This window comes from Chiroxiphia lanceolata, chromosome 5 (genome assembly GCF_009829145.1).
Source record: "Chiroxiphia lanceolata isolate bChiLan1 chromosome 5, bChiLan1.pri, whole genome shotgun sequence".
NCBI classification, from domain to species: domain Eukaryota; kingdom Metazoa; phylum Chordata; class Aves; order Passeriformes; family Pipridae; genus Chiroxiphia; species Chiroxiphia lanceolata.
Genome location: NC_045641.1, coordinates 13,115,720 through 13,137,158, shown reverse-complemented (window position 1 = coordinate 13,137,158; position 21,439 = coordinate 13,115,720). Strand labels below are relative to the sequence as shown.

General features: G+C 46.0%; 1 protein-coding gene across 1 annotated transcript in view; it reads left to right on the top strand.

Moving 5' to 3' along the window:
• The first annotated feature begins 14,034 nt into the window (after positions 1 to 14,034).
• The window catches only part of RELN (reelin), a 279,441-nt gene continuing 272,036 nt past the window's right edge, over positions 14,035 to 21,439 (top strand). Inside the window, 3 exon segments of the mRNA XM_032687702.1 lie at positions 14,035 to 14,083; positions 14,086 to 14,151; positions 14,154 to 14,261. Of these exon segments, the coding sequence (XP_032543593.1) occupies positions 14,035 to 14,083; positions 14,086 to 14,151; positions 14,154 to 14,261 (223 nt within the window).

Genomic DNA, 21,439 nt, shown 5'->3' with positions numbered 1-21,439 from the left:
CTTACCTGCTGCCTTCTGATTAACGAACTCCTGGTCTCACTGCATATTTTTAAGGGTAGGTATCCAGAGGCTGGACCACATGGTGTGTCTTCCCAGTGCTGAAGATGCACCTGTACTGACAGACTGTGGGAACCACAAGTGGTTTTCCCTGTGAAGGATTAAGCTGGACCTCATCCTGCAGCACTCACAGGGTCAGTGCTGGGCCTCTGAGGAGGCACGAACTGGGCCAAGAGCATCAACCCTATAGATAAACATGATTAAACACAGGCAAACAAATTACAGAGGGGAAAAAGAAACCGACAAAGATGAATGTGGCAGATGAAATGTAACCAAGTGTGTTAATGCAGGTCAGACAAAGACTTAAAAAATCTTGTACTCAGGATATTAAAATTGCACTCCCTGTTGTGTACCTACCTGCACCTCTTTTCTAAACATTATTTCTGCTACATTTGCCTTGAATTAAGGAAGAGCTTTTTCATCTTCGAAGCAGTCAGACCTGCAATTACACCAACCCAAGTTTTGCATGAAGTAATATTTTTTCCTGCCTTAAACACAATTTGTGCTCAAAATGAACTTGTTAAATAGTCTGTCATCTCGCTTTTCCTTCTGTAAAGAGCGGACAACACCTGCATAGTTAATGAACTGCAGTGCAGTTTAATCAGAGTGGGAAAAGTACTATTTCAAACAAAGAACAAAGTCATTCCCCCCCCCCCCCCTTTCTCCCACTGCCTCCAGCTTCCTGCACTGGTCACTGGGTTGCCATGTTACCCTGCACATGGTGTCCTTTGATCATGTCCTGAACCAATCTACCTGACCCCAAAGGCTGCACGCACATTTTGGGAGCTGCTGCTCCCCATCACCTTGCTTTGCAAGCAGCTATTTAGGCCAGTGTGACGTGGGAAGGCCGAGGCAGTGTACTGCCCCAAGTCATGGACCAGCAACCGCAGCCGTGTTCAGGCTGTGCAGTCCCAGCATTTCAGTCTATGTAGGGGCTTGCAAGGGCTTGATGCCTTATTTACCCAATAAGTAATTTACGAGGACATGTTTGTACCAGTATACAAGAACATTGATGTGCTTCCAGTCATAGTGCTGAGCCCAGAAACTGCGCTCAAAGGAGTCATCACTTGCAGCAGCAAACAGCTCTGGAGCTGTACACTGGAGTGCGTGGTGCAGAGCTGTGCCAAATGTGACATTATCAAAATAGCTTTTGTTCAAATACATTGAGCACATAGAACAAAAAATATTACCTATTGTCTGGTCTGTAAGTTCCCTTTTGTATAAAATATGAATAACATTTCTTACCTGCGTTTGTGAAATGCTTTGTCCCTGGGTACAGAGTCTATACACAGCCACAGCATTGCCATTATTTATTACTTTCCTTAAGCACCGGGAGTTATGAAAATGTACTTTTACTTTGATCCTTCACAGACCCAGTAGCCTGCAGGAAGAGTACAATTCATCAATGGTTTTGTTATGTGTGTCACTGTAACGGAGGGCAGGAGTGAGATACAGCATTCCTCTGCCACCTGGGACCATCCGTTACCCAGCGTGAAGGCGGATGGGTAACATCCTCAGCAGGTGAAGTGCGTGAAAACATGAAGAAATAAAGTGGTGATAGTGGCTGGGAAGTAGCCATTAAGGAAGCTTAACTCAGCTGACTGTGATGAGTAAAGATGCCATCAATAGTTCCTGCTACTGGCCAGTGAGTTATTGGAGACGTGATTTCCACAATCTAACTCCCTTAGCACACTGCTATATTAAATCTTTTGTTGGTTTTGTTGTTTTATCCCTAAAGAATATGAGAAAGGTGAATTGCTGACTTTCCACAGCTTGCTTCGGCTGCAAATGGAGCTTCAGCTCCTCAGGGCTTCGGCTCATGGGCAATGAAGCAAACAGCAACGGCGGGTGAAGATGGAGCTGTCTCCCACCTGCCTGCCAGAGGTTACTGCTGCTCTAATGGTGTCAGCAACAGAAAATATCTGCCCAAGTCAGCTCAAGCTGTAGCACAAGGGTGGAGCAGCAGAGATGTAGGTGCTGAATCAGCTCTGTTTTGGAGCTTAGAGGGATGTAACCAACAGCACAGGGGCAGGGAAGGGCAGGGGCCACTGCAGGACTTGCTTAAGCAGCTATGCCAAAGCCCACAAGCACATTTTGTCCTTCTTTCCCCAGGATTACATTTTGTTGGCCAATAATCTTCAAAAGAGGGAGAAACCGAATATTGTAACCTCACTATTACCCAAATGAAAGGTCAAATCTTTCTGAGCCTGATGTTAATTTCATTAGTGATGGGGCTGGGCTTTAGTAAACACAAACTAATGCTAAATCAAACAGGGGCATGTTGCTTAAAACCCACTATTATGCTCAAAAGAACTAAAATTGCAAAAACTGAGTGAAAATAACATAAGGAGTACAAGGAGCCAACTGCAGTCCCTGTGGTTCAGTCGTTGCTGTATGTGTCAGGAAATGTATACTTGAAAGTCTGCATTTTTGGTGTGGGGAGAAGAAAATATAATAGACAATAGGGTGCCATAGGACAGAATCACAGCCAGGCAGGGTCCTCATGACTCATACCCAGAAGATCTTTCCTCAGGAGTGGGAGTCATAATGATCCACAACAAACTATTGTAACCCGCTAAATACAAGTGTCTCTGAAGCCACATTAACTTCCCACAGTGATGATTTTTCTAAATACATGACATCGTGCTTTGTTTTGCTCTGTGCCAAACACATTTAAAGGCACTACCTTGACTTCCCTTTGAGAGGTTTGTCTGAACCACTTGTTTCTCTTTCTCTCTCCCTCATCCCCCTCCCCAGTACTGGGCGATGCTCTCTTCACTTCCAGGAGAAATGACAGCAGCATTCTGCTTCTTGGAACAATGTTCTGGTTTATCTCCAGGAGTCAACAGTAGGTGGTTTACTTTCTGGCATTTCTGTCTCTTTTTTTGTTACTTTTCTAGGCCATTTGCCAAAGGAAAGAAGAAAAAAAAAAGGAATACTAGGCTTTGCATTTCTATATCTTCTTCCATTCAAGGCTTCTTGAATATTACAAACATCTTTTAATTTTGAGCCAGGCTGCTCGCAGGTGGATGCAGCTGCTCTGGCCCCTCCAAGGAAATGCTCCCCTGCCCACTCCCTGGGCCACTGGGTGGTGGTACACAGGTACATGGTTCAGCTGCAGGAAAGCTGCAGATGTGCAGCTGTAACAGGGTAAAGGCAAAGGTAGCTACAGGTTGAGATGAATTTTCCCACTGGGTCCCCAGGTGAGATGGCTGTTGCTGTCTCACCCCCCCAGGTGCTGTGGCTTGCCACTCAGCCAGAAGGATGGCATGGTGGACAGGCGGAGCTGGTCATGGAGCAGAGCCCACTGGCAGCTCTGGGACAGGGATGCTCCTGCAGCTGCACCTGCAGCAGCATGGGAGTGACACCCATGCCTGGAAACATAGGATTTTCAGATCTGTGGTGAGGAATTAAGGCTGTGTGTACAGCTAATAAAGATAACTCCTTTTATCTTACTGGAAGGAGGAGCAAGGGAAAGGCCAAGAAATTAGCCAGATAGTGTTGCCAGGAGCAGTGCCCTGAGCCCCCTGTGATGGCTGATAAAGCCCTGTTATGACCATGAAGCGGCAGAGACAATGCTGTGCCCCCAACCCTGCCTGAGAGCAGGAGGGGAAGGATATGTAAGTTACCAAGTCTCCCCAGGTCACTTTGGAGACATCGTCTGCCTCCTTTTTAGGGACACAAGCTGGTGTCATGTGCTTTTGTGTCACGCATCCGTTCAGAAAGGATTTTGGAGACAAAAGAGTCCCAACTCCTGAGAATTTCTTCCAAATAACAGAAATGTCTCAGGGAGAAGATCATGGCATGGCAGCCACTGTGACAGTACAATCATATGGACCAGAGGCAGGACAGGGCCTGCAGGGAAATGCAGGCACTCAGGCTGATCATGTATTTTTATTGTAGAAGGAGCTACTGTTGACTGGCAGAAGTTCATATGTGGATATGTGAAGTTGAGCAATGGGGTTACACTGGAGCTACTGAGGTCCCCTATGTGGGGCTGGGGCATCCTGGGGGGCTTCAGACAAACTTTGAGAAAATAGAATAAATTCAAAAAGGAGCAGGGATTTACAGGTGCACTCTAGGATTTGTTCCAACTTCATAAACACCCATCAGAAATCTTTAAGCCTGTTACGAGTCAACACATGATGACCCAACAGTGTATTTTAAGACACCGTTTTCACAGGTTCATCCCTTCCCCTTCATGGCAGCTCTCCAAAAGCCTGTTCAGTTTTGTGAGTGGTGTCTTCACACTGTTGTGCACCATGTCATACAAGAAATGGGAGGACCCACATCTGCTGGGATGCTGCTCTCTGAGGAGTGCTTCTTGAGGAGATACCAATGTATATAAGACTGAGCAGGGAGCTCACTGGGACTTAGAGAGGTTGATCTGCTCAGCTTATTGAAGAGATGGATAAGAAGAGATCTCTTCACAGCTGATACCTAGCACTGCTGGAGCAAAGTCCAATATGGGGAATGGAAAAACAATTGTCTTAAAAATTAAAATATTTGAAACAGGTCAAATAGTTAAGAAAGCACCCTCACATCTTGAAGAGAGAGCAATAGAATTTCTAGCACTGGAAATCTTTAAGATCTCATAAAATGAGGTTGTCATGGCTAGGCTTCGCGAATGAAGATTTAAGAAAATGAGGTTGTAACTTGGCCAGAAAGCCCTGATCTGGATCTCAGCATCCCTGGTGGAGCCCTTTGATCCATCTCAATGGGTGTTGGAATGATGTCAGAAGCACCTTTGCACTTAAAAGTTGTTGAAGCAAACTCCTTTTTTTTTTACTCAGACCACTTCATATCAGTAGTGTAAAGGAAGCTTGGTAGCACTGCAATCAGTATCTAAGCTAGTACAGTCACACCCTTAGCCTGCTGCCTGTCCTGGGCCAGTTGATATGCTCTCATGTCAAAACTGATGACTCTGAGACATGGAGGAACAGATTTCCCCAAAATAAGCCCAGGGCAGAGATGGTAGCCTGGTAGTTTTCTCACAATAGCTGGATCACTCCTTAGCAGTATAACCATGATTCCTCTTGGGGATAAAAGTGCTGTGGTCTCATTTATACTTTTTATTATACAAGATATTTTCATTGACAACCATTCTCAGCAGCTTCACAGTGATCTTCTTAAAGGAAGCTAGGAGGAATATTTGACTCATAAGTGATGAATTTTAGACTTCTGGTGGAGGATTTGGAATAATGAAAAATATCTGCTTATTCTATAAGATTCTGGCTTATCTTAATACTTTGCTTTGCTGCTAATAAGAATTAAGATTATTTTAAATTAATCTATGAGTCTGATTTTCCAATGAGTCTTATTTTGGTTGAAAAAGTCATCTTGCGGCTCAAAACTGAAATGGAGTTTCCATTCCTAACTTCCATACTGCATACACAAAGTCACTGATTGCTGGCCCTGTGTTCTATTGTCCTGAAATATCTCTTGGATAGTGTTTGCTCTGAAAAACAACTAATTTTACAATCTACCAGCAGATAAAATTAAATAAAAGTAGTATGACTGTGCAGTTCTGGGGATCAAGGCTCTGACGAGATATTTTCAATAAATAAAGAGTGCTGGGAAGAAGAAAGAAGTTACCCTCTGTTTGTTTTCTGTTCCCATTTTTTCATCACAGCGTCGTCCATTTCACATCACTCGTATCATTACACCCATGTGTCGTTATCTTCAGGCTTGGGGCCACATGTATCTGGCTTTAAGGGTTCCTGAAGCTGTGACAGAGGTGGATTTTTGCCCAGTGTGCACCTCCACGGGTCAGGCTTGCTGCTGGTGATGCCTGACTGTCCCTTGCCTGTGCCAAGGCACTTGCAGACCTCCAGGACCCACAAGAGCACACACACGCGCACACACACACACACACACACACACACGGTCCCTTTGCACTCCCCAACCATCTCACAGGGCTGTGCAGAGCGCCCTTACCCTCATCCCCTGCCTGCCTCTGTCTTGGCACTCAGCCAGCCCCTGCTGCTGGGCCGCTATGGGGAGCCTGCTCATGTCAAAAGCCAGAGACAGGCTCCCACTCCCACTTCAAAAGACCCTCTTTAACCGCAGAAAAAAAATAAAATAAAATAAAAAAAAAGTCCAAAAAAAAACATTTAGTTTAGTGCATAAATGCGGCGACTCAGTCACTGAGGGTGGGCAACACATTAACCCCTGTGTCGATGGGCTGAAAAACAAACCTGAGAATGTGGTGGCCCCTGTGACCGGGTCTCACATAAGTTATGAGCTTTGACACCCCCGTGTATGTCCCGCACTCAGCTGTGTGTCAGGGAGTGTAGGGGTGGTGGGACGGATGCTGCAGCCTCATCTCTGCCCAGGGACACCACCCTCCTGCATGCCACAGCCCATCAGTGGGGCTCCCACTTATCCTCAGGGTTTGCATAAATTTGTGGGTATTTTAAATAGCTTTTATGCAACTATCATTCAGCTTTTGCTCAGATTGTATTTGCAGCCACAGCTGAGGAGCTTTTGCGGCAGACAGTAGGCAAACAAAATGTATCCTGCAAAATGCTCCCGGCCTGCAGGCTGAAGTCGTGTGCCCTAGATAAAAGTGTTGAATCTTGGATCTCCATGCTCAGGTCCACTGATATGCACACAAGTTGTATGTTTTAGATCCATTTTAAATACAGATATGATAAAGGAAAGCCCTCTAAAGCTCCAGTAAAATGTATTTTCAGCTCTCTGAAAGTTTAGTGATTGTTAAATGAAAGAGAAGGAATATCTTTTATAGACTTCCTCAGGATTTACATCCCACTTTTCTTCACAAAGTAATCTGTTAAAACTGTCCTGGCCTGTTAGCCCTGTGTACCTTGGGTCCTTGGGGTTATTCAAATTAGAATAGCGAAGGGGAGAGATAAATTAGGCAGTAAAATGGATTAAGAGTTTCTTTTGTGGCCACTGACATTTAAAAAATTCTTCAGATAAAGGCTACCCACGATAAATATTTCCAAGTAAATGAAAGCCTTAGAAACTTCAGTATGCAGATGTAACATGGGTAAATACCCATCATTTCTTCGTGGAAAGCCAGAGAGGCAAATGGATAGTAGGACAGAGTAGTCATGGGCATGAATACTTGTTGTGGGAAATGCCTCTCTATATAAGATGTGTTTATTTAAAGTACACTGAAAATCAGATTTGCAACACAACATCGAATATGAGAACTGTAAATAACAGAGTCAAGTGGAATTCCCTTAAATATACTTAGGTACCCTCATCACACAGTGCTAATAGGGCACAGCAGCACCACAGATCAGAAACAGAATAAAGTATATTCTATGCCTGTATTGCATCCAAAAGAGTACATTAAAGGAAAGATTAACCAAATAAGGAATATATAAAAGCAAGAACCATAATGACTGTTGTAGATTTGTCTTCGGCAATTTATTTTTTATTCATAATAGATAATCAAAATGATTTTAAGCTCAAAGTCTCTCCCATTACTACTTTTCTACGTATGAGCATAAAGTTAAATCTCTGGGTGATTTACATCTTTAAGGCAATCCCATAAAAATAAAATATATAAGACATTGAAGCATAAAAACTTTCTACCCTTTGAAAGTATTCACCCTTAAATATGATTATTAAGCCAGAAAATATAGAGTTTTCAATATTTGTTCTCTGTTTTGGAGGGTTTTTTAAAGCTATATTCTTTTTAGTGGCTACAAGATCAATAACAAATTTAAGGATTTAGGCATACCTATTTGATAGCATCAGCAGTGTTTGCAAAGAAATGCCTTTCTGAAAAAGGAAATACTTTTAATATTCTCTTTTATATTCATACCTCATTAAGTTAATAAGCAATAAAGAAATACAAGTTTAAACTCACTGGAATGAAATGTAGTTAAAGAGAGAAAAAAACGCATACAGTTAAATACTCTATTTTCAGATGAAATCATGAGATGTCAGTTTACAGATGATGCATATTGTACCAGCCCACTGGAAAACAGAGCAGCCAAACAGCTGCTATTGTTCCTACCCTAGAAAAAATTAAAATCTCGTAATAACATAGGCATGGAAGTTGCCTATAATTTCACATTTAGGCCTTTGTTTAGAAATTACTTGGGCTCTGCTTAAGAGCAAAGTTCATGTAACTGGCAAGGCAAGACCGCTTTATTATCTGACTGTGACAAGTCCTGTGCACAAAAAGGGATTCATCCCAAAGGGTTATTTGGCATGGCCAAGGCAACTCCAGAGTGCCAGGCCTCTTTGGTAAGTCCCTGCATAAATAGGAGAAGAAAACAAGGAGGCTTCATGAACAGAAGACTTTGTTTTGGAAGAAAAAGTTAGATCAATTAGCCATTAATTACTTCAACTTTCCTGTCCAGCAGTCACAGGTCAGATGCTTCAACTTCACTGAAGCCAAACTTTACTGACACTGAAGCTTCAGCTTCGCTGATGGACTCAAGAGACATAGGATTCATCTCACTTTAGCATGGTCAGACCCATCCTCCCCACTCCTTTCCCTGACTGGGATTATGAAGAGACCCCATCCACCTTGGGATAACTGAGGGAGGGCTTTCCAGTCTGCAGTAGAAGTGCTTCTATGGGTTGATGGCCCACCTGTTGTGGTGGGCAGAAGAGGTCCCCCTCAACAATTTAGGTTTTTCACTAGTCTTCATCTGGCACAAGAAGGGAAGGGAGGGGGGATGGGATGGGATGGGATGGGATGGATGGGATGGGATGGGTGGGATGGGATGGGATGGGATGGGATGGGATGGGATGGGTGGGATGGGATGGGATGGATGGGATGGGATGGGATGGGATGGGATGGGATGGGATGGGATGGGATGGATGGGAGGGATGGGAGGGATGGGATGGGATGGGATGGGATGGAGGGATGGGATGGGATGGGGTGGGATGGGATGGGGTGGGATGGGGGGGATGGGATGGGATGTCACACTGGCCCTGAGTATCTCAGTCTGATTCTGTGCTATGGTTTCATCACAAGTATTTGCTGAAAATCTTACATTCCACAATTCCAGAAAACTGGCTGCTGCATAGGAAAACTTATCCCTTATGTCTCAGGTTGACAAGAACATGTGTGAGCTACAGTGTCTGCTGAGCCCAGGGGTACCACTGCCACTGGTAACACAGCAGTGCTTCTTCAAGGATGATCATGGGCGTTCATCCCTTGTATCAGCTGCAGAGTCTTCTGCACGTCCATCACATCATTCTCCTCTAGCCATCAGTATGTCTTTCTTCAGGAAAGTCTTCTAAGAAGCCAAAAGAGCAGGTCTGCTTTGTGTGTACCTCTAGTGGTCAAGAGGAAAGACATACAAAGAAAACACTGCGTGCTTGCATGGATGAATAGAAAATAAAGATTTGGTGGAAAGATATGTCTTTGGAAAGTCCACTTAATAACTTTATAATTGTGTGAAAAAGTCAGAAGTGCTTCAGCTTGCTGTCCTGTTTTCAGATGTTACATGCTATACTAGAATGAATAAATGATACTTCCTATTTGGTGCTCCATGGCTCTTGATTATTTGCAGCTGATTATGTAGAAAGTCTAGGCAGTTTCCTTAATTTTTGTCATAGAAAGCTGTTGAAAGCTGGGGACAAGATGTGCATCAGGACTATCCACATAATGACAATGAGAAGAGTGTTTTTCTACATTCTTCCATGAAAGCCTTTACCCAGACTCAAGGAGCTTGGACAAAGCTCCTTATTGCTTGGTGTTACTTAATACTTCCCCAGCCTGCCCTAATTGTTTCAAAATTATCTGCTGTGGCCACAATAATAAAAAGCTCCTCGCTTGCTAATGTGCTTTTCAATTCTGCTTTTGGGGTGTGAGCTCTGTCCCTGAATGAAGTGAGCAGCTCTACTGCCTGAATAATCACTTCCTTAAATTAATATGGACTGCAGCCACGTCCATCTGTGCTGTGATTTCCCTCCCATGCTTGAAAGAGGCCTGTACCTCCTAAGTAATTATTTACATTCCACCTATTGCATTCTCCATTGCAGACAACAGTCTTTACTCATTTCTCATCTCAATTTACACCTCGTTGTTTTCTGTGTTAAAAAACATACTGCATGAGGGGTGAAAGCCTGTGGTAACCTCCATCCTGCAGCATGAGGTACTTGCTGCCTTTAACAGGGAATAGTTGTAACTTACAGGAAGATCTTGGATGAGAAAATAGAGATTATGATTTTTACAAGCTTTCATTTCTGTTCCAGCAAGGTTGGTGTTAGTCACTTTTCTTAAATAGTTCTTTTTTATGTTATTAATCATAATATCTTAGCCTTGCTGTCAATGGGAGAAGGGTGAATGGGAAATTCTGACCAAAGGAACATTTCATAAACTTCTTCATCTTCACAAACCAGGGTACCAGTATTTATCCAGAGCAGTGAGGGGATATGAACGCAATGCAAAATCTCAGCTGGGACCATGCCTGGCCCCCTGTGAACAGTGGGTACAGTCGGTGGGAGGTTCCCTCAGGGCCTGGTCAGGCTGGAGGCTGCTCAGGGCAGGGGCTGAGTTGGGGGGTGCTGGTGCTCCCGGTTGTAACAAAATCTTTCACACCAGGTAAGGTTTGGGGTGAGTTATGGGTAAATCCTGCTTATATCAGTGAGATTGTGCTGGAGCTGGGGCCAGGAAGAAATTTTCCTTTAGGCAAAGCCTGGCGGGGTCTGGAAGCTTTTTTTTCTTACTTTCCTCTGATACACAGGCCTTGGCTCCCTGCAAATGTCTCAGCAAATGTCTTCCTGGTATTGTAGGGACGTGCAAAATCATGGAGTTTGTGGGTCCTCCTCTTTTGCTGATGGGCATCATTAGCATTGCTCCTGTATGCAAAGATGAGCCTGAAATGTGCAGTGCAGTTTTGGGAAGCACTTTTTGAAATGGGTGGGTAGAGTCTGAGAAGGCAGGTGTCTTGTCTGGAGTGAATCCTGCACTGGAGGGTGCAGGAAATGGGGTTTAAGGTCCCAAATGGTCTGTTTAAATCCTGTATTCTTGAATATCAGCGGTCTGGGGTCTCTGCTAGATTCCCCACCAACTAAGCCTGGATGAAATGGCAGGCCATGACCGTGGGACTTCCCCATCTTGCCCTATGAAGAAGAGGTTACAAGTTTTATGGAAGTGTAAGAAACAAAAGGAGAGAGGGAGGCATAACAAAGAAATGGAGGATGGAGATGACTCAGGAGAGGCACAAGGCTTCCAAGTGGAGCTGCTGCTTTTTTGCCTTCTTTTAATGATTGTCCCCTGGTTGGTAAGTAACAAACATGTCTCCTAGAAGAAAGATATGGGCTGACTGCAATAACAATCCTGGATGCTCTGGATACTAAGCAGCTGGAAACAAAGAAAATTCTGTAAAATTCATCAGCATGGGCCCTTCCAAATCCCAGTGAATTCTGGGAGCAATAGTCTGAGCCTTGACATCTGCTGATAGATTAGCTACCCACATGGTTGCAAGGTTATTTCAGGAATTATCTCTTCGGAAAAAAACAAAAAAAAAAACACCAAAAAAAAGAAAAAAAAGAAAAAAAAAGAAAAAAAAAAGAAAAGAGAAGGCATTGATTGCTGGCAACTGGTACAGCAACATCCCAGCAAAGGCAGGCAGCATCCCCTCCTCCCACAGCAGTGAGACCCCATCAACTTCTTTCCCTGCCACTTCTTTTTCATAAAATAAGAGAGTTGCCTGCGTCTAGCAGTGCCTCCCAAATGACTGGCCAACTTTCAAGGACTGCTGGGCAGAGCAGGCACAAGCCAGGGTGTGTTTGCCCAGACAAAGCCCCTCTGGCATGGCCTGGCCTCACTGGTAAGCTCTTGTTGGAGGGAAGCAGGAGTGCACTAGGAGAACACATCCCATTGGCAGTGGTTTCACCAGTGAGCCTGCACAGCTTTTGCCTACATGATATTTTGGCATGAGGAAATGGTATTATTAGTCTGTCACTTTTACAAGCATTGAAATATATGGAGGAGCACAGATGTTAAAAAAACAAACAAACAAATACCCAAAGTTGAAAAACAAATAAACCACCTAAAAAGGAAGTCTTGGAGCCAAACCAGCTCCTCACTAGCTACTGCAAAGACCAGTTTCCATGGCAGTGGCCAGGGACACTCACTAACCAGTGGTTGGAGGTGTCCTGTCCCATACATGGTCCACTACCAGTCCCTTTTGTCTCTATAGCAAATGCATGCATTTCTCCATCCAAGCTGAGAAGGGACATCGCTTCACTCCATCCCTAGTGAGATGCAACCCAGTAAGATGGGAAACCACAGCAAAGTTTTGCTGGTGGCAGTGAACTCAGACTCAAGGCTGAGCCAGAGGAAAAGGCAGGTTGGGCAGATGGTGAGGACGTCCCCCGGGCCACCGTGCACGGGATCTCCATCAGTTGGGTGGGAGGTGGGCCAGGGAAGCAGCCTGCACGGACATAGGGCAGCTGCATGGTGCCATCCATGTGGCTTGCACCTCCGTGGAGGGAGCCTTTCCCTCTGGCACTGAAACCAATCCAGGAGGGAGCCCCTGGACTGTGCCAGTTTTGCACTTCAAAAATGCTGGCAGGTAGGCTCTCCTTTCCGATTACATCATGTCACTAACACTCACCCCGGCTGTCTCTGGGCATTGGGCAGGGTCCAGTAGCAGCATGGTGGATGCTTTAAACCGTGGTAGATTTGTTCCCATCTCCTGATGCTCTGGCCGCTCTGTCAGCTCTGCTTTGTTAAAAATGTATGTTTATATGAATTATTTGACTTGCCAGTGCTTTGTGTTCAGCTGCTCATTCTCCTTGTGGTCCCCACTGGATTTGCCCCTCTTCCTGGGATGAAGGGCCTGGGCACACACTCTCAGGGCATTAAAGCCCTCTCCCAGGGACTTGCACTCCCCAAGGACTCACACACTGCCCCCCAGAGCTGCCGGCCCTACCCCTGTGGCTGTGTGTGCATGTGTATCATGTTAAAAATAGCAGTGGAGGTTTAAGTAAAAATCTCACTTTTCCCCAGCAGCAGGTACAGCAGAGGTAGAGCTGTGGCTGGGACAGGGACAGGGATAGGGACAGGGACAGCAGCAGGGGCCAAGAGCAGGAGTTGGGACTGAGGCAAAGGAACAGGGACCAGGGCAGAAGAGTAGAGGCAGAAAGACAAGGGATGGTGCAGGTGCACAGAGGCTGGGACAGAGGGACAAGGACACGGACAAATCAAAAAGACATGGGAGGGATCACAGAGACAGAGGGATGGGGCAGAGGGATGGATAGAGGGATAGAAGCTGAGGGATAAGGACATGGACAGGGTAAAAAGACAAGGGATGGAGGAGAGGGACAGAAGAATGGGACAAAAGAATGGATAGAGGGATAGAAGCAGAGAGACAGGGATATGGGAACAAGGAGGGAGCAGGGGCAGGGACTCAGGTGTCCGGGTGTGGAGCAGGGACAGGGACAGGAGGAGGGACAAGGGGCAGGTACAGGAACCGAGGCAAGGGCAGTGGTAGGGGCTGGGACTCGGGAGCAGAGACAGGGGCAGAAGCTGGGGCGTGGACGCAGGGGCAGGGCAGGGGCAGGGACCCCGCGGCAGACAAAGGGCGGGCAGCAGAGCCCAGCTAGCAGCCCCCGTGCCCGCAGCGGCAGCACCGCACACCGGCGCGCAGAGCGAGGAGCAGGAGGAGCGGGCGGCGGCGGCGGAGGAGGCGGAGGAGGAGGAGGAGGGGAGGGACCTTCCCCTCCCTCCCACCCCGACACCGGGGGAAATAAATTATTCCCAGCCCTCGCACTCCCAGCTCCGTGCCCCACACCCGGCAGCGGCAGGCGGGGACGGCGCAAGCCTTCGTCGGGCGCGGAGGGGCCGCCCCTGCCCGCTCCGCTCCGCGCTCCGAGCCCCGCGCCCGCCTCCCCTCGAAGTCCCGCGGGCCGCGGCGGGGGGCAGCGCCCGCCCCGTCCCGTCCGTCCCGCCCCGTCCCGCGCGGCGCGGAGCGGAGCGAAGCGCCGGCCCCGCCGTGCCCTGGATGCCCCAGCGGCGCCGGCGGCAGCAGCATGGAGCGGCGGCGGGGCGTCCCCGGGGGCTGGCCCTGCCTGCTGGCCGCCCTGGTGCCCTGCTGGCGGCGGGCCGGGCGGCTGCCCCCGTTGCCCGCTTCTCGCCCTTCTTCTTCCTCTCACCCACCACGGCGAGCTGGAGGGCGACGGCGAGCAGGGCGAGGTGCTCATCGCCCTCCACATCGCGGGCAACCCCGCCGCCTACGTGCCCGGCCAGGAGTACCACGGTAGGTGGGTGGCGCCCGCCGTGCTCGGCGCTGCTCGTCCCCCCGGGCTGCCCCCGGAGTGTCCGGCGGGAGGAGAGTGGGTGGGGGGAAAGCGGGCGCTCTGGACGGGGAACCCCGATATCGTGTGCCGTGCCCCCCAGGTCAGCCCCGGCGGGAGGCTCGGAGGGGCACCCCTGCCGTGCGGGACCGTCTCCACCAGCCCCGGGCGCGGGGACCGCCGCCCCGCGCCCCTGTCCCAGCGCCGCCTCGGCGTGGCTCCAGCCAGGCGCAGCCCGGAGCCAGAGGAAATTGCGAGTCCCCTCTCCTCAGCTGGCCCCGAGCCTGACCCAGAGCCTCCCAAGTTGCCGGCAATCTGTCCCTTTCTCACTCCAGCGGCTTTCGGAGCCGGCTTGCACTGAGCGCATCACCCTCTCCTCGGGGGTTCTGAGATGCCGCAGCTGGCGGTGCCATCAGGTCACCGCGATGTTGCACTGCGGGGACCGGCCCGGCGCGGGCCGGGGCAGCCAGCCAGCCTGTTGCTCCCCTTGAAGGAGCCACGGGCGAGGGCTGGGGGTCAGGCACTCGCAGGTGGCTTTGGAGATGGAAGGTCGTGCCCAGAATTAATAAATTAACTTCCTTTCTGTAAGCGCCCAGGCGGAGGAGATGAACAAGAGTAGGCAAAGTTGTTCACAAAGTAGAGGCTCTACTTTGGGGATGTACTGGGTGACGGACACAGCTCAGGGGCAGGTACACTGTTGTGGGAACCTGCTTTCGGCTGCAGAGTGCCCCTGGAAACCAGCAACTGTGCTGTTCCACAGCCTCAATCACCATTGCTCTGTGTAGAAAACTTCCATGTGGGAAACATTTTTAATTATAATGGTGAGAGACCGTTTAAAGGTCTAATCCTTCTCTCTTTGTGTCTGCTTGGGGTTTGCAATGCTACAGAATAATAACAGCTAATTCTGCAATAGGCAATTGAAAGTCAGAGAAAACGTCAATAAATGTTTATTTTAAAATGCTTTGTTCAGAAAGAGATACTGTGTGATGGTCCTTGGCTAAAGTTAAACTTTTGACTTCGATATATTCCAGCTCAGAATTTAAGTTTCAGGCAATCATTGAATAACTGAGTTATGTCAAGATTCTGATTGAAATTTTTACTGTAAGACATAAAACCCAAACACATCAAATATTCATTTTCACACAGTCTAAGGGGTCCTGAAGTTTTTGCCTACGTATAAGCTTTAACAATATAGTTTTACCAAATTCATAGGAAACTTTTGCTTTTAAAATATTGTTGTCCTTTTAACAACCCCATGACCTCACCAGAAAAATTTTTTCCACAGGTTCTCAGATATTCCAGCCTGTAATACACACTCCAGTTAGGTAAATTGCATTCAACCTGCTAACCACAAATGCGCTGAGGGGAAAAAAAGAAGCTGGGATTTCCATATTTTAAATGCTGGATTTTTGAAATTATGGTTCAGCCACGTAAATAACCGAATCACTCCCTGTCATCGCTGCTGCCGTGGTTTCCAGCCTGCAGCCGATGTTTAAACTCCCGTTGCTGGTCTAGGGAGAGAGGTTTGTGGCGGGACCACTGCGGGCAGGACGACGGGCAGGGCTGTCCGTCTATCCTGCAGGATGAGGGGCAGGGACAGAGGGTTGTTTCTCCCGGGGATGCTCTTCTGCCTCTCGCTCTTTTAAAAGGGTTTTTGACTCCTGAAGTACCAGCTTGCGGAGCGGCGCCCCAGCTGCGCGCCAGACCTTTCAGTGACCAGGGGTGCTTTCTCCGCCGCTGTTTTTGCATCTGAGAGAGCAAAACGCGGGCGTCTTTGAATTTACCTCTGTGCCTCGCGGGATTTTTCCCTGTCCGCTCTCAGATTCTGCGGAGCCGCTGCTGCCCCGCGCCTCTCCCCGGCGCTGCGCGCCTCGCCCAGCGCGCTCCGTGCGCTGCTGCTGCGGCATCTCCCCGGGGACACCCTTAACCCCGCTGCCCCTCCGAAACTGGCACCGCGGTTGCGCCTTTCCGTCTGAAGCGGGCACTGCTGCCCCGAGCACCATCCAGAGGGCCAACATCTGCGCGGGGGTGCAACCCAAGCGTTTCAGGGTATCTTTTAAAAGCCACCGTGTTAAGAAAGTGTAAAGAAATTGCACGCGTTGAAAGGATGAACGCAGAAAGAAAGTCCACAAGACGAACTTGGAAACTAATTTATTTACACAGTGCAAAGTGTAGATACACCTCGGTGCGAGCCAGCCTCCTAACTGATACCAAACAATTTCTTTTCAGGATCTGTGCATTGATTCAACATCTACCCAAACCAAATCAAGGCAAGAGGCACTGCCTATTTGCTATGCACAGTGCAACAGACATATCCTTGAGCTAAGCACACTAATCAGTTAGATATTTTGAAATATCTCATTTGAATATTTTTAAATATAACAATTATCAGTGTTAAATATAGCACAAGGAAAAAACCTCAGAGTATACAATCTGAAGAAATAATTTGAAGCAACATGGAATTTTATATAGTGCAGTTAAAAAATGCTGGAAAATGCCAATCTGCACTGGCTGAGCATTTTTCATTTAAAAATCAAACTTAAGGTTGTCTTCTGGGGACAAAGAGCAGGAGTTTGAGATGCTGCACAGAAGCACAGGACAAAGGGAGATTTACATATGTACAATGCAAATTCACCTGCTCAGAGATCATATTAAAATACACTGGTCCAAATCTTCGCAAGTTCCAGTGAGGCCCTTTTTTACACTTACTGCCCCTTCATTCAACAGGGACAGGTGACAGTAGAATCCAAGAGCATCAGGTTCAAAGAGGAGTGAAACGGATGAAACCACATGTCAAGCACTGGATGAGAAAAAATTCTGATTAAAAAAAAATCGGCCAATGACTTTCTGCTAATTTGTTTAGACATTTCCTTGGGCTCTTGGAGGGGTTGTCAAACCACTGTGCATCCAGTGGGGCTGTAACAGGGCCTCTCAGACCTTTGCCTAACTGTCTGTGGTGCTGCACCAGCACGACGGGAGAGGAACAGCATGTGTTGCAGAAGACACTTGCCTGGGAACTGGGCAAGCACAGGAGCTTCTGCAAGTGGCTTCTCTGACACCCCGAGTCTGGCACTTTATCTCCCCGTGCCTTTGAATTTCATAAGTAAAACAAGGCAATAATATTCCCTACTTTACATAGTTAAATTAGATACTTTGGGATTTAGTACTTCTCCCCTAATCCTTAAAAATACTCCAGACTTGGCCCTATTCCTGAAATCAGTAAATATTTAATCACTGATTGAATAGGACCAGACCTTATGCTGCCTATAAATATGCTCTTTACAAAGAGGACTGACTTGATACATCAGTAAACAATTTTATTACCTTTGGTAGACTTTTATCTTTGAATTAGCTTATTTTAAATGTGACTAAGTCCTTGAGCAAAACACTTATGCACCTGCTCAAATGCAAACTGACAAAGTGTGCACTGGCTTGATGTGGGCACCTGCTCAGTTTCTTCCACCTGAGAGTGGTTGCGTGTTCAGAGAGCTGCATCACGGCCCACTTGGCTTGATCGTGGCTTTGCTGGTAGACAGCAAGGATCCTGTTTTGGTTTTTTCACCTGGGATTTCCCCTGTAATATACAGAGCAGAATACAATTTCTTAAAAAAAAAAAAAATCAAGCCAACAACAGTATAAATTGAAAATTTTTATACAACTTCATTTGGGTTTATTTGCGATCTGCGGTCAATTTTTGATTATCCATGTCAATGTGCCTTCAGTGCTGAGAGCATGTACCATGATTTATGGGCAGATAAGTACATTGGAGCTGCATAAAGAAATAAGGATAAACTTGACTGAACATTGAGTCTTTACTGACCTTAATCACAGAAAGCTCAAAATGAACAGTCTGATTTGTAGTGTTTAAAAAAATACAAACGGATTATCTTTACACTGTATTTTGTCTTATCCCTTAAGATTTTTTTGCTGTCACTGCAAAACAGTTCCTTTTTCCCAAGGTTTCAAATTTAGATCTTTTAGGAACAACTTTGAACTGTTTTCCCATGATTGATGTTAAAACTCATCATTCTGTCCTTAAAATAGTTTTATTTATGAGACTTGAGTTTCTATTTCACTCTCCATTGTTCCCTTTTTTTTCCAGAACGGATTAACCTTCAGTCCCCAAATGTTATCAGTTTCCATCAATGACTGCTACTATTCTTAGATATACTGTATATTGTCTGGAACCATTGCCATGATAGGTTGTAAAAAAAACAGTTTTCAACTATTTTAAGTGGTAGTTACGCACATCTTTCAGCACTGATAAAGAGTTGTTTAAAGTCTGTCCAATTCCACCTTTGTTCTTAACTGCTGTATTTAAGAAACACAGATTGTGACTTAGTATCTATTTTCATTAGGTTACTTACATTTCTGGTGGATATTTTCATTGTAAATTCTTATTCTTCAGATTATTAGGAATAAAAACGTTTGAGTTTGAAGTGAGGGAAGGGAAGGGAAGAAAGAATAGCTGGAATGTAAATAGTGATGCTGCTTGAGGGTATAAACAGGATTATAACTGAGTGGCAGAAACTCAGTTATTGATACTTTATCAGTTATGCTGAAGTATAGGAAGCTTTTAGTGAGTCAGAAAGAGTAAGAAATGCACAGGAAGAAGGTGACATTAGAGATAGTGTGGTGGTAACAGAAGATCAGATTTTGTCCATGTTTTCCAGTATCAGCCTGAGAACCAGGGCAAGCTTCTTGAGTCTTTCGCAGGGTATGCCCTCAAAACCTTTCATCTCATCCACTTACGCCCTCCTCTGATCTTTGGAGAATGAAGCCTTAATCATTTTTTTGTTTTAAAATTAAAGAAGTGTGAAAAAAATTTTGCTCATGGGAACCAGTTAGCTCCAGGGATTATTTTAGACTCTTAAGGGACACATAATAAAAATGTGAGGCTGGCAATAGGTAGCAATGGTGAGGCAATTAGTAAGAATGGGGGGGACTCTTGATCTTCAAGTCTCTCCTTTCCTCTGAGGTCCTGAGCAGTATATTGCAACGCATGAGAGTTTCATAGCTCATAAAATTTCATCTTGGGTCAGCATTTACTAGAAGTGCCCTCATCCACCAAAGCCCCCAGAGCGCACCCTGACTCTGCTCTGCTTTATTTAGGATTTTCTTGCATAAAGTGAGCTTTGCAAAAGGAAGGCTGATTTATGAGTACTGTGGCCTGTTTGAATTTCTCAGATCTGAGCCTTACTTAGCATGTTATTGGATGAATATGTGTTTCTAGATCTTGAATGTTGACCAAGGCATTGTCTGTATTTCTGAAGCTCTTGTGTGGACCCAGAGTTCACGTGGTATGTCGTTGGCAAATTTTAAAAGTTGTGCTTTTAAGATCCCTTGACCAGAAACTGAGGAAGGGTTCCAACCTTAAAAAGAAAAAGGTAGGCAAGGTCAACAGCTGACAGCCTCTTACAAACTTGTTTTGCCAGGGAAGATGTTAAATTCAATGATTTCAGCTGCCATCACTGTAATTCATGAGCCACATAAGCGTCAGCAGATGGCCCAGAAAAAGATGTCGTCAGGCAGGGATTGATGAAAGGAGGTAGAAGGTCCAGAAGGCCTAAATGAGCCTTTCTTGCAAATTTGCAGAAGAGATGTAATCTCCGTTAAATCCTTCTCCCCTCATCAGGGGCTGCTCCCCCACTGCAAAGGAGACTTGATTGCCCCAAATAACAGAAATCAAAGCCAGCATGGCATGCTGGCGGACCACATTGTTAATGTGACATCTCACTGTGGGACAGACACGTATTGTTGGTATTGTGGGTCTGTGTAGGACCATGTGGTCTGTGTACATGAAAAAATGATCTCTGCCTCAATGAGTTCACCGTCCGAGGCCCGGGGCTTGCTGTGGGAGCTGGCATGTGTGCACAGACCTTCTTATAACATGACACTCAGTGTTGAAGTCAAGGAAGAAAAGAACCTATGAAAGTTAGGGTGTAAAAATACTGTTTTCAGTGGAAATATTGCACATATTTTCTGATTTCTGCATTAAAAATATTTTTTAATATGCATAATTTATCTGTGGAATTCATTGCTAAAGTTTGTTCATACAAACTGCTTTTCTTATAAATAATTAGTAGTTGTAATTATATATAAATAGATATATATAAAAAACAAGAGATGAATCTTGTACTTCAAGACCTAAGGTGACCACTAAATGATTTATAAGTAGTTACTGTTTGCATGGCTCCATGTAGGATGTTTCTCCTTGTTTCCTGCTTGATTATTCCACCAAACCCGTGTTGGTTCATTAGGGTAGAACAGAGTGAGATGGTCATACCTGTGCATTTCTCATTTTCCTTACGGTTGCTTTGGTTTCAATTTTTGGAGGCCACTGCTTTGAAATACTGTAGCATTTTTTATGATGGCACAATACTACAGTATTTGCATATTGACTGGTTGAAGTATGATTTTCAATCCTGTATAGCCATGGTGATTGCAGCTGAGTGGATTCAGATGCAACCTTTATTTGCTTTGTGCATCTCAATGCCCTACAGCTGTGGTTTTGGATTTGTCATGAGTGTGTTGCTTGCATGGAGAGGGAAGGAAGTGGCACTGTCTTACCTCTGAGAATAAGCAACCTTTCATACCGGCCCTTGCTATGAGAATTTCAATGGTCTCCGATGAAAGGTTCAGTCTTTTTAACATGCTTCCTCTCTTTGTGTTAACATTTCCTGCCTTTTCATCGGGCATGAAAGGTGCATAGAGTGCAAATGTGTGTCTGGAATATTTGTGTACTCCTACCTTTTTTTTCCTCCCAACTGGGATTTACCTATGGGATAAACATAGGACAAACTCTGAAAGTGCAACTTCTAACATCTGTCAAGGCCCACTGGCAGATTACTCAGGGAAAGACCTTCCCAGTTTGTCAGATGATGCTTTCTTGTTGGCAGGCGACCTTCGTCCATCCTCCTTCCCTCAGGTCAGTCCTGGAAAAGGAAAGCCATAGTGTGCCACACCATTTGCACAGCTCACATCCAGAGCCTGTGGACTCTCCATGGACAGTGGTATCATGGAAATAGAGCTCCCCCTGGTCCATGCCCATGGGACCTTCACCAGGTCTCCTCAGTGCTCAGATGCCTCCCACAGTGACACATTTTTGACTCTTTTCCTAAAGGGAAGAGCAGGGTCATGG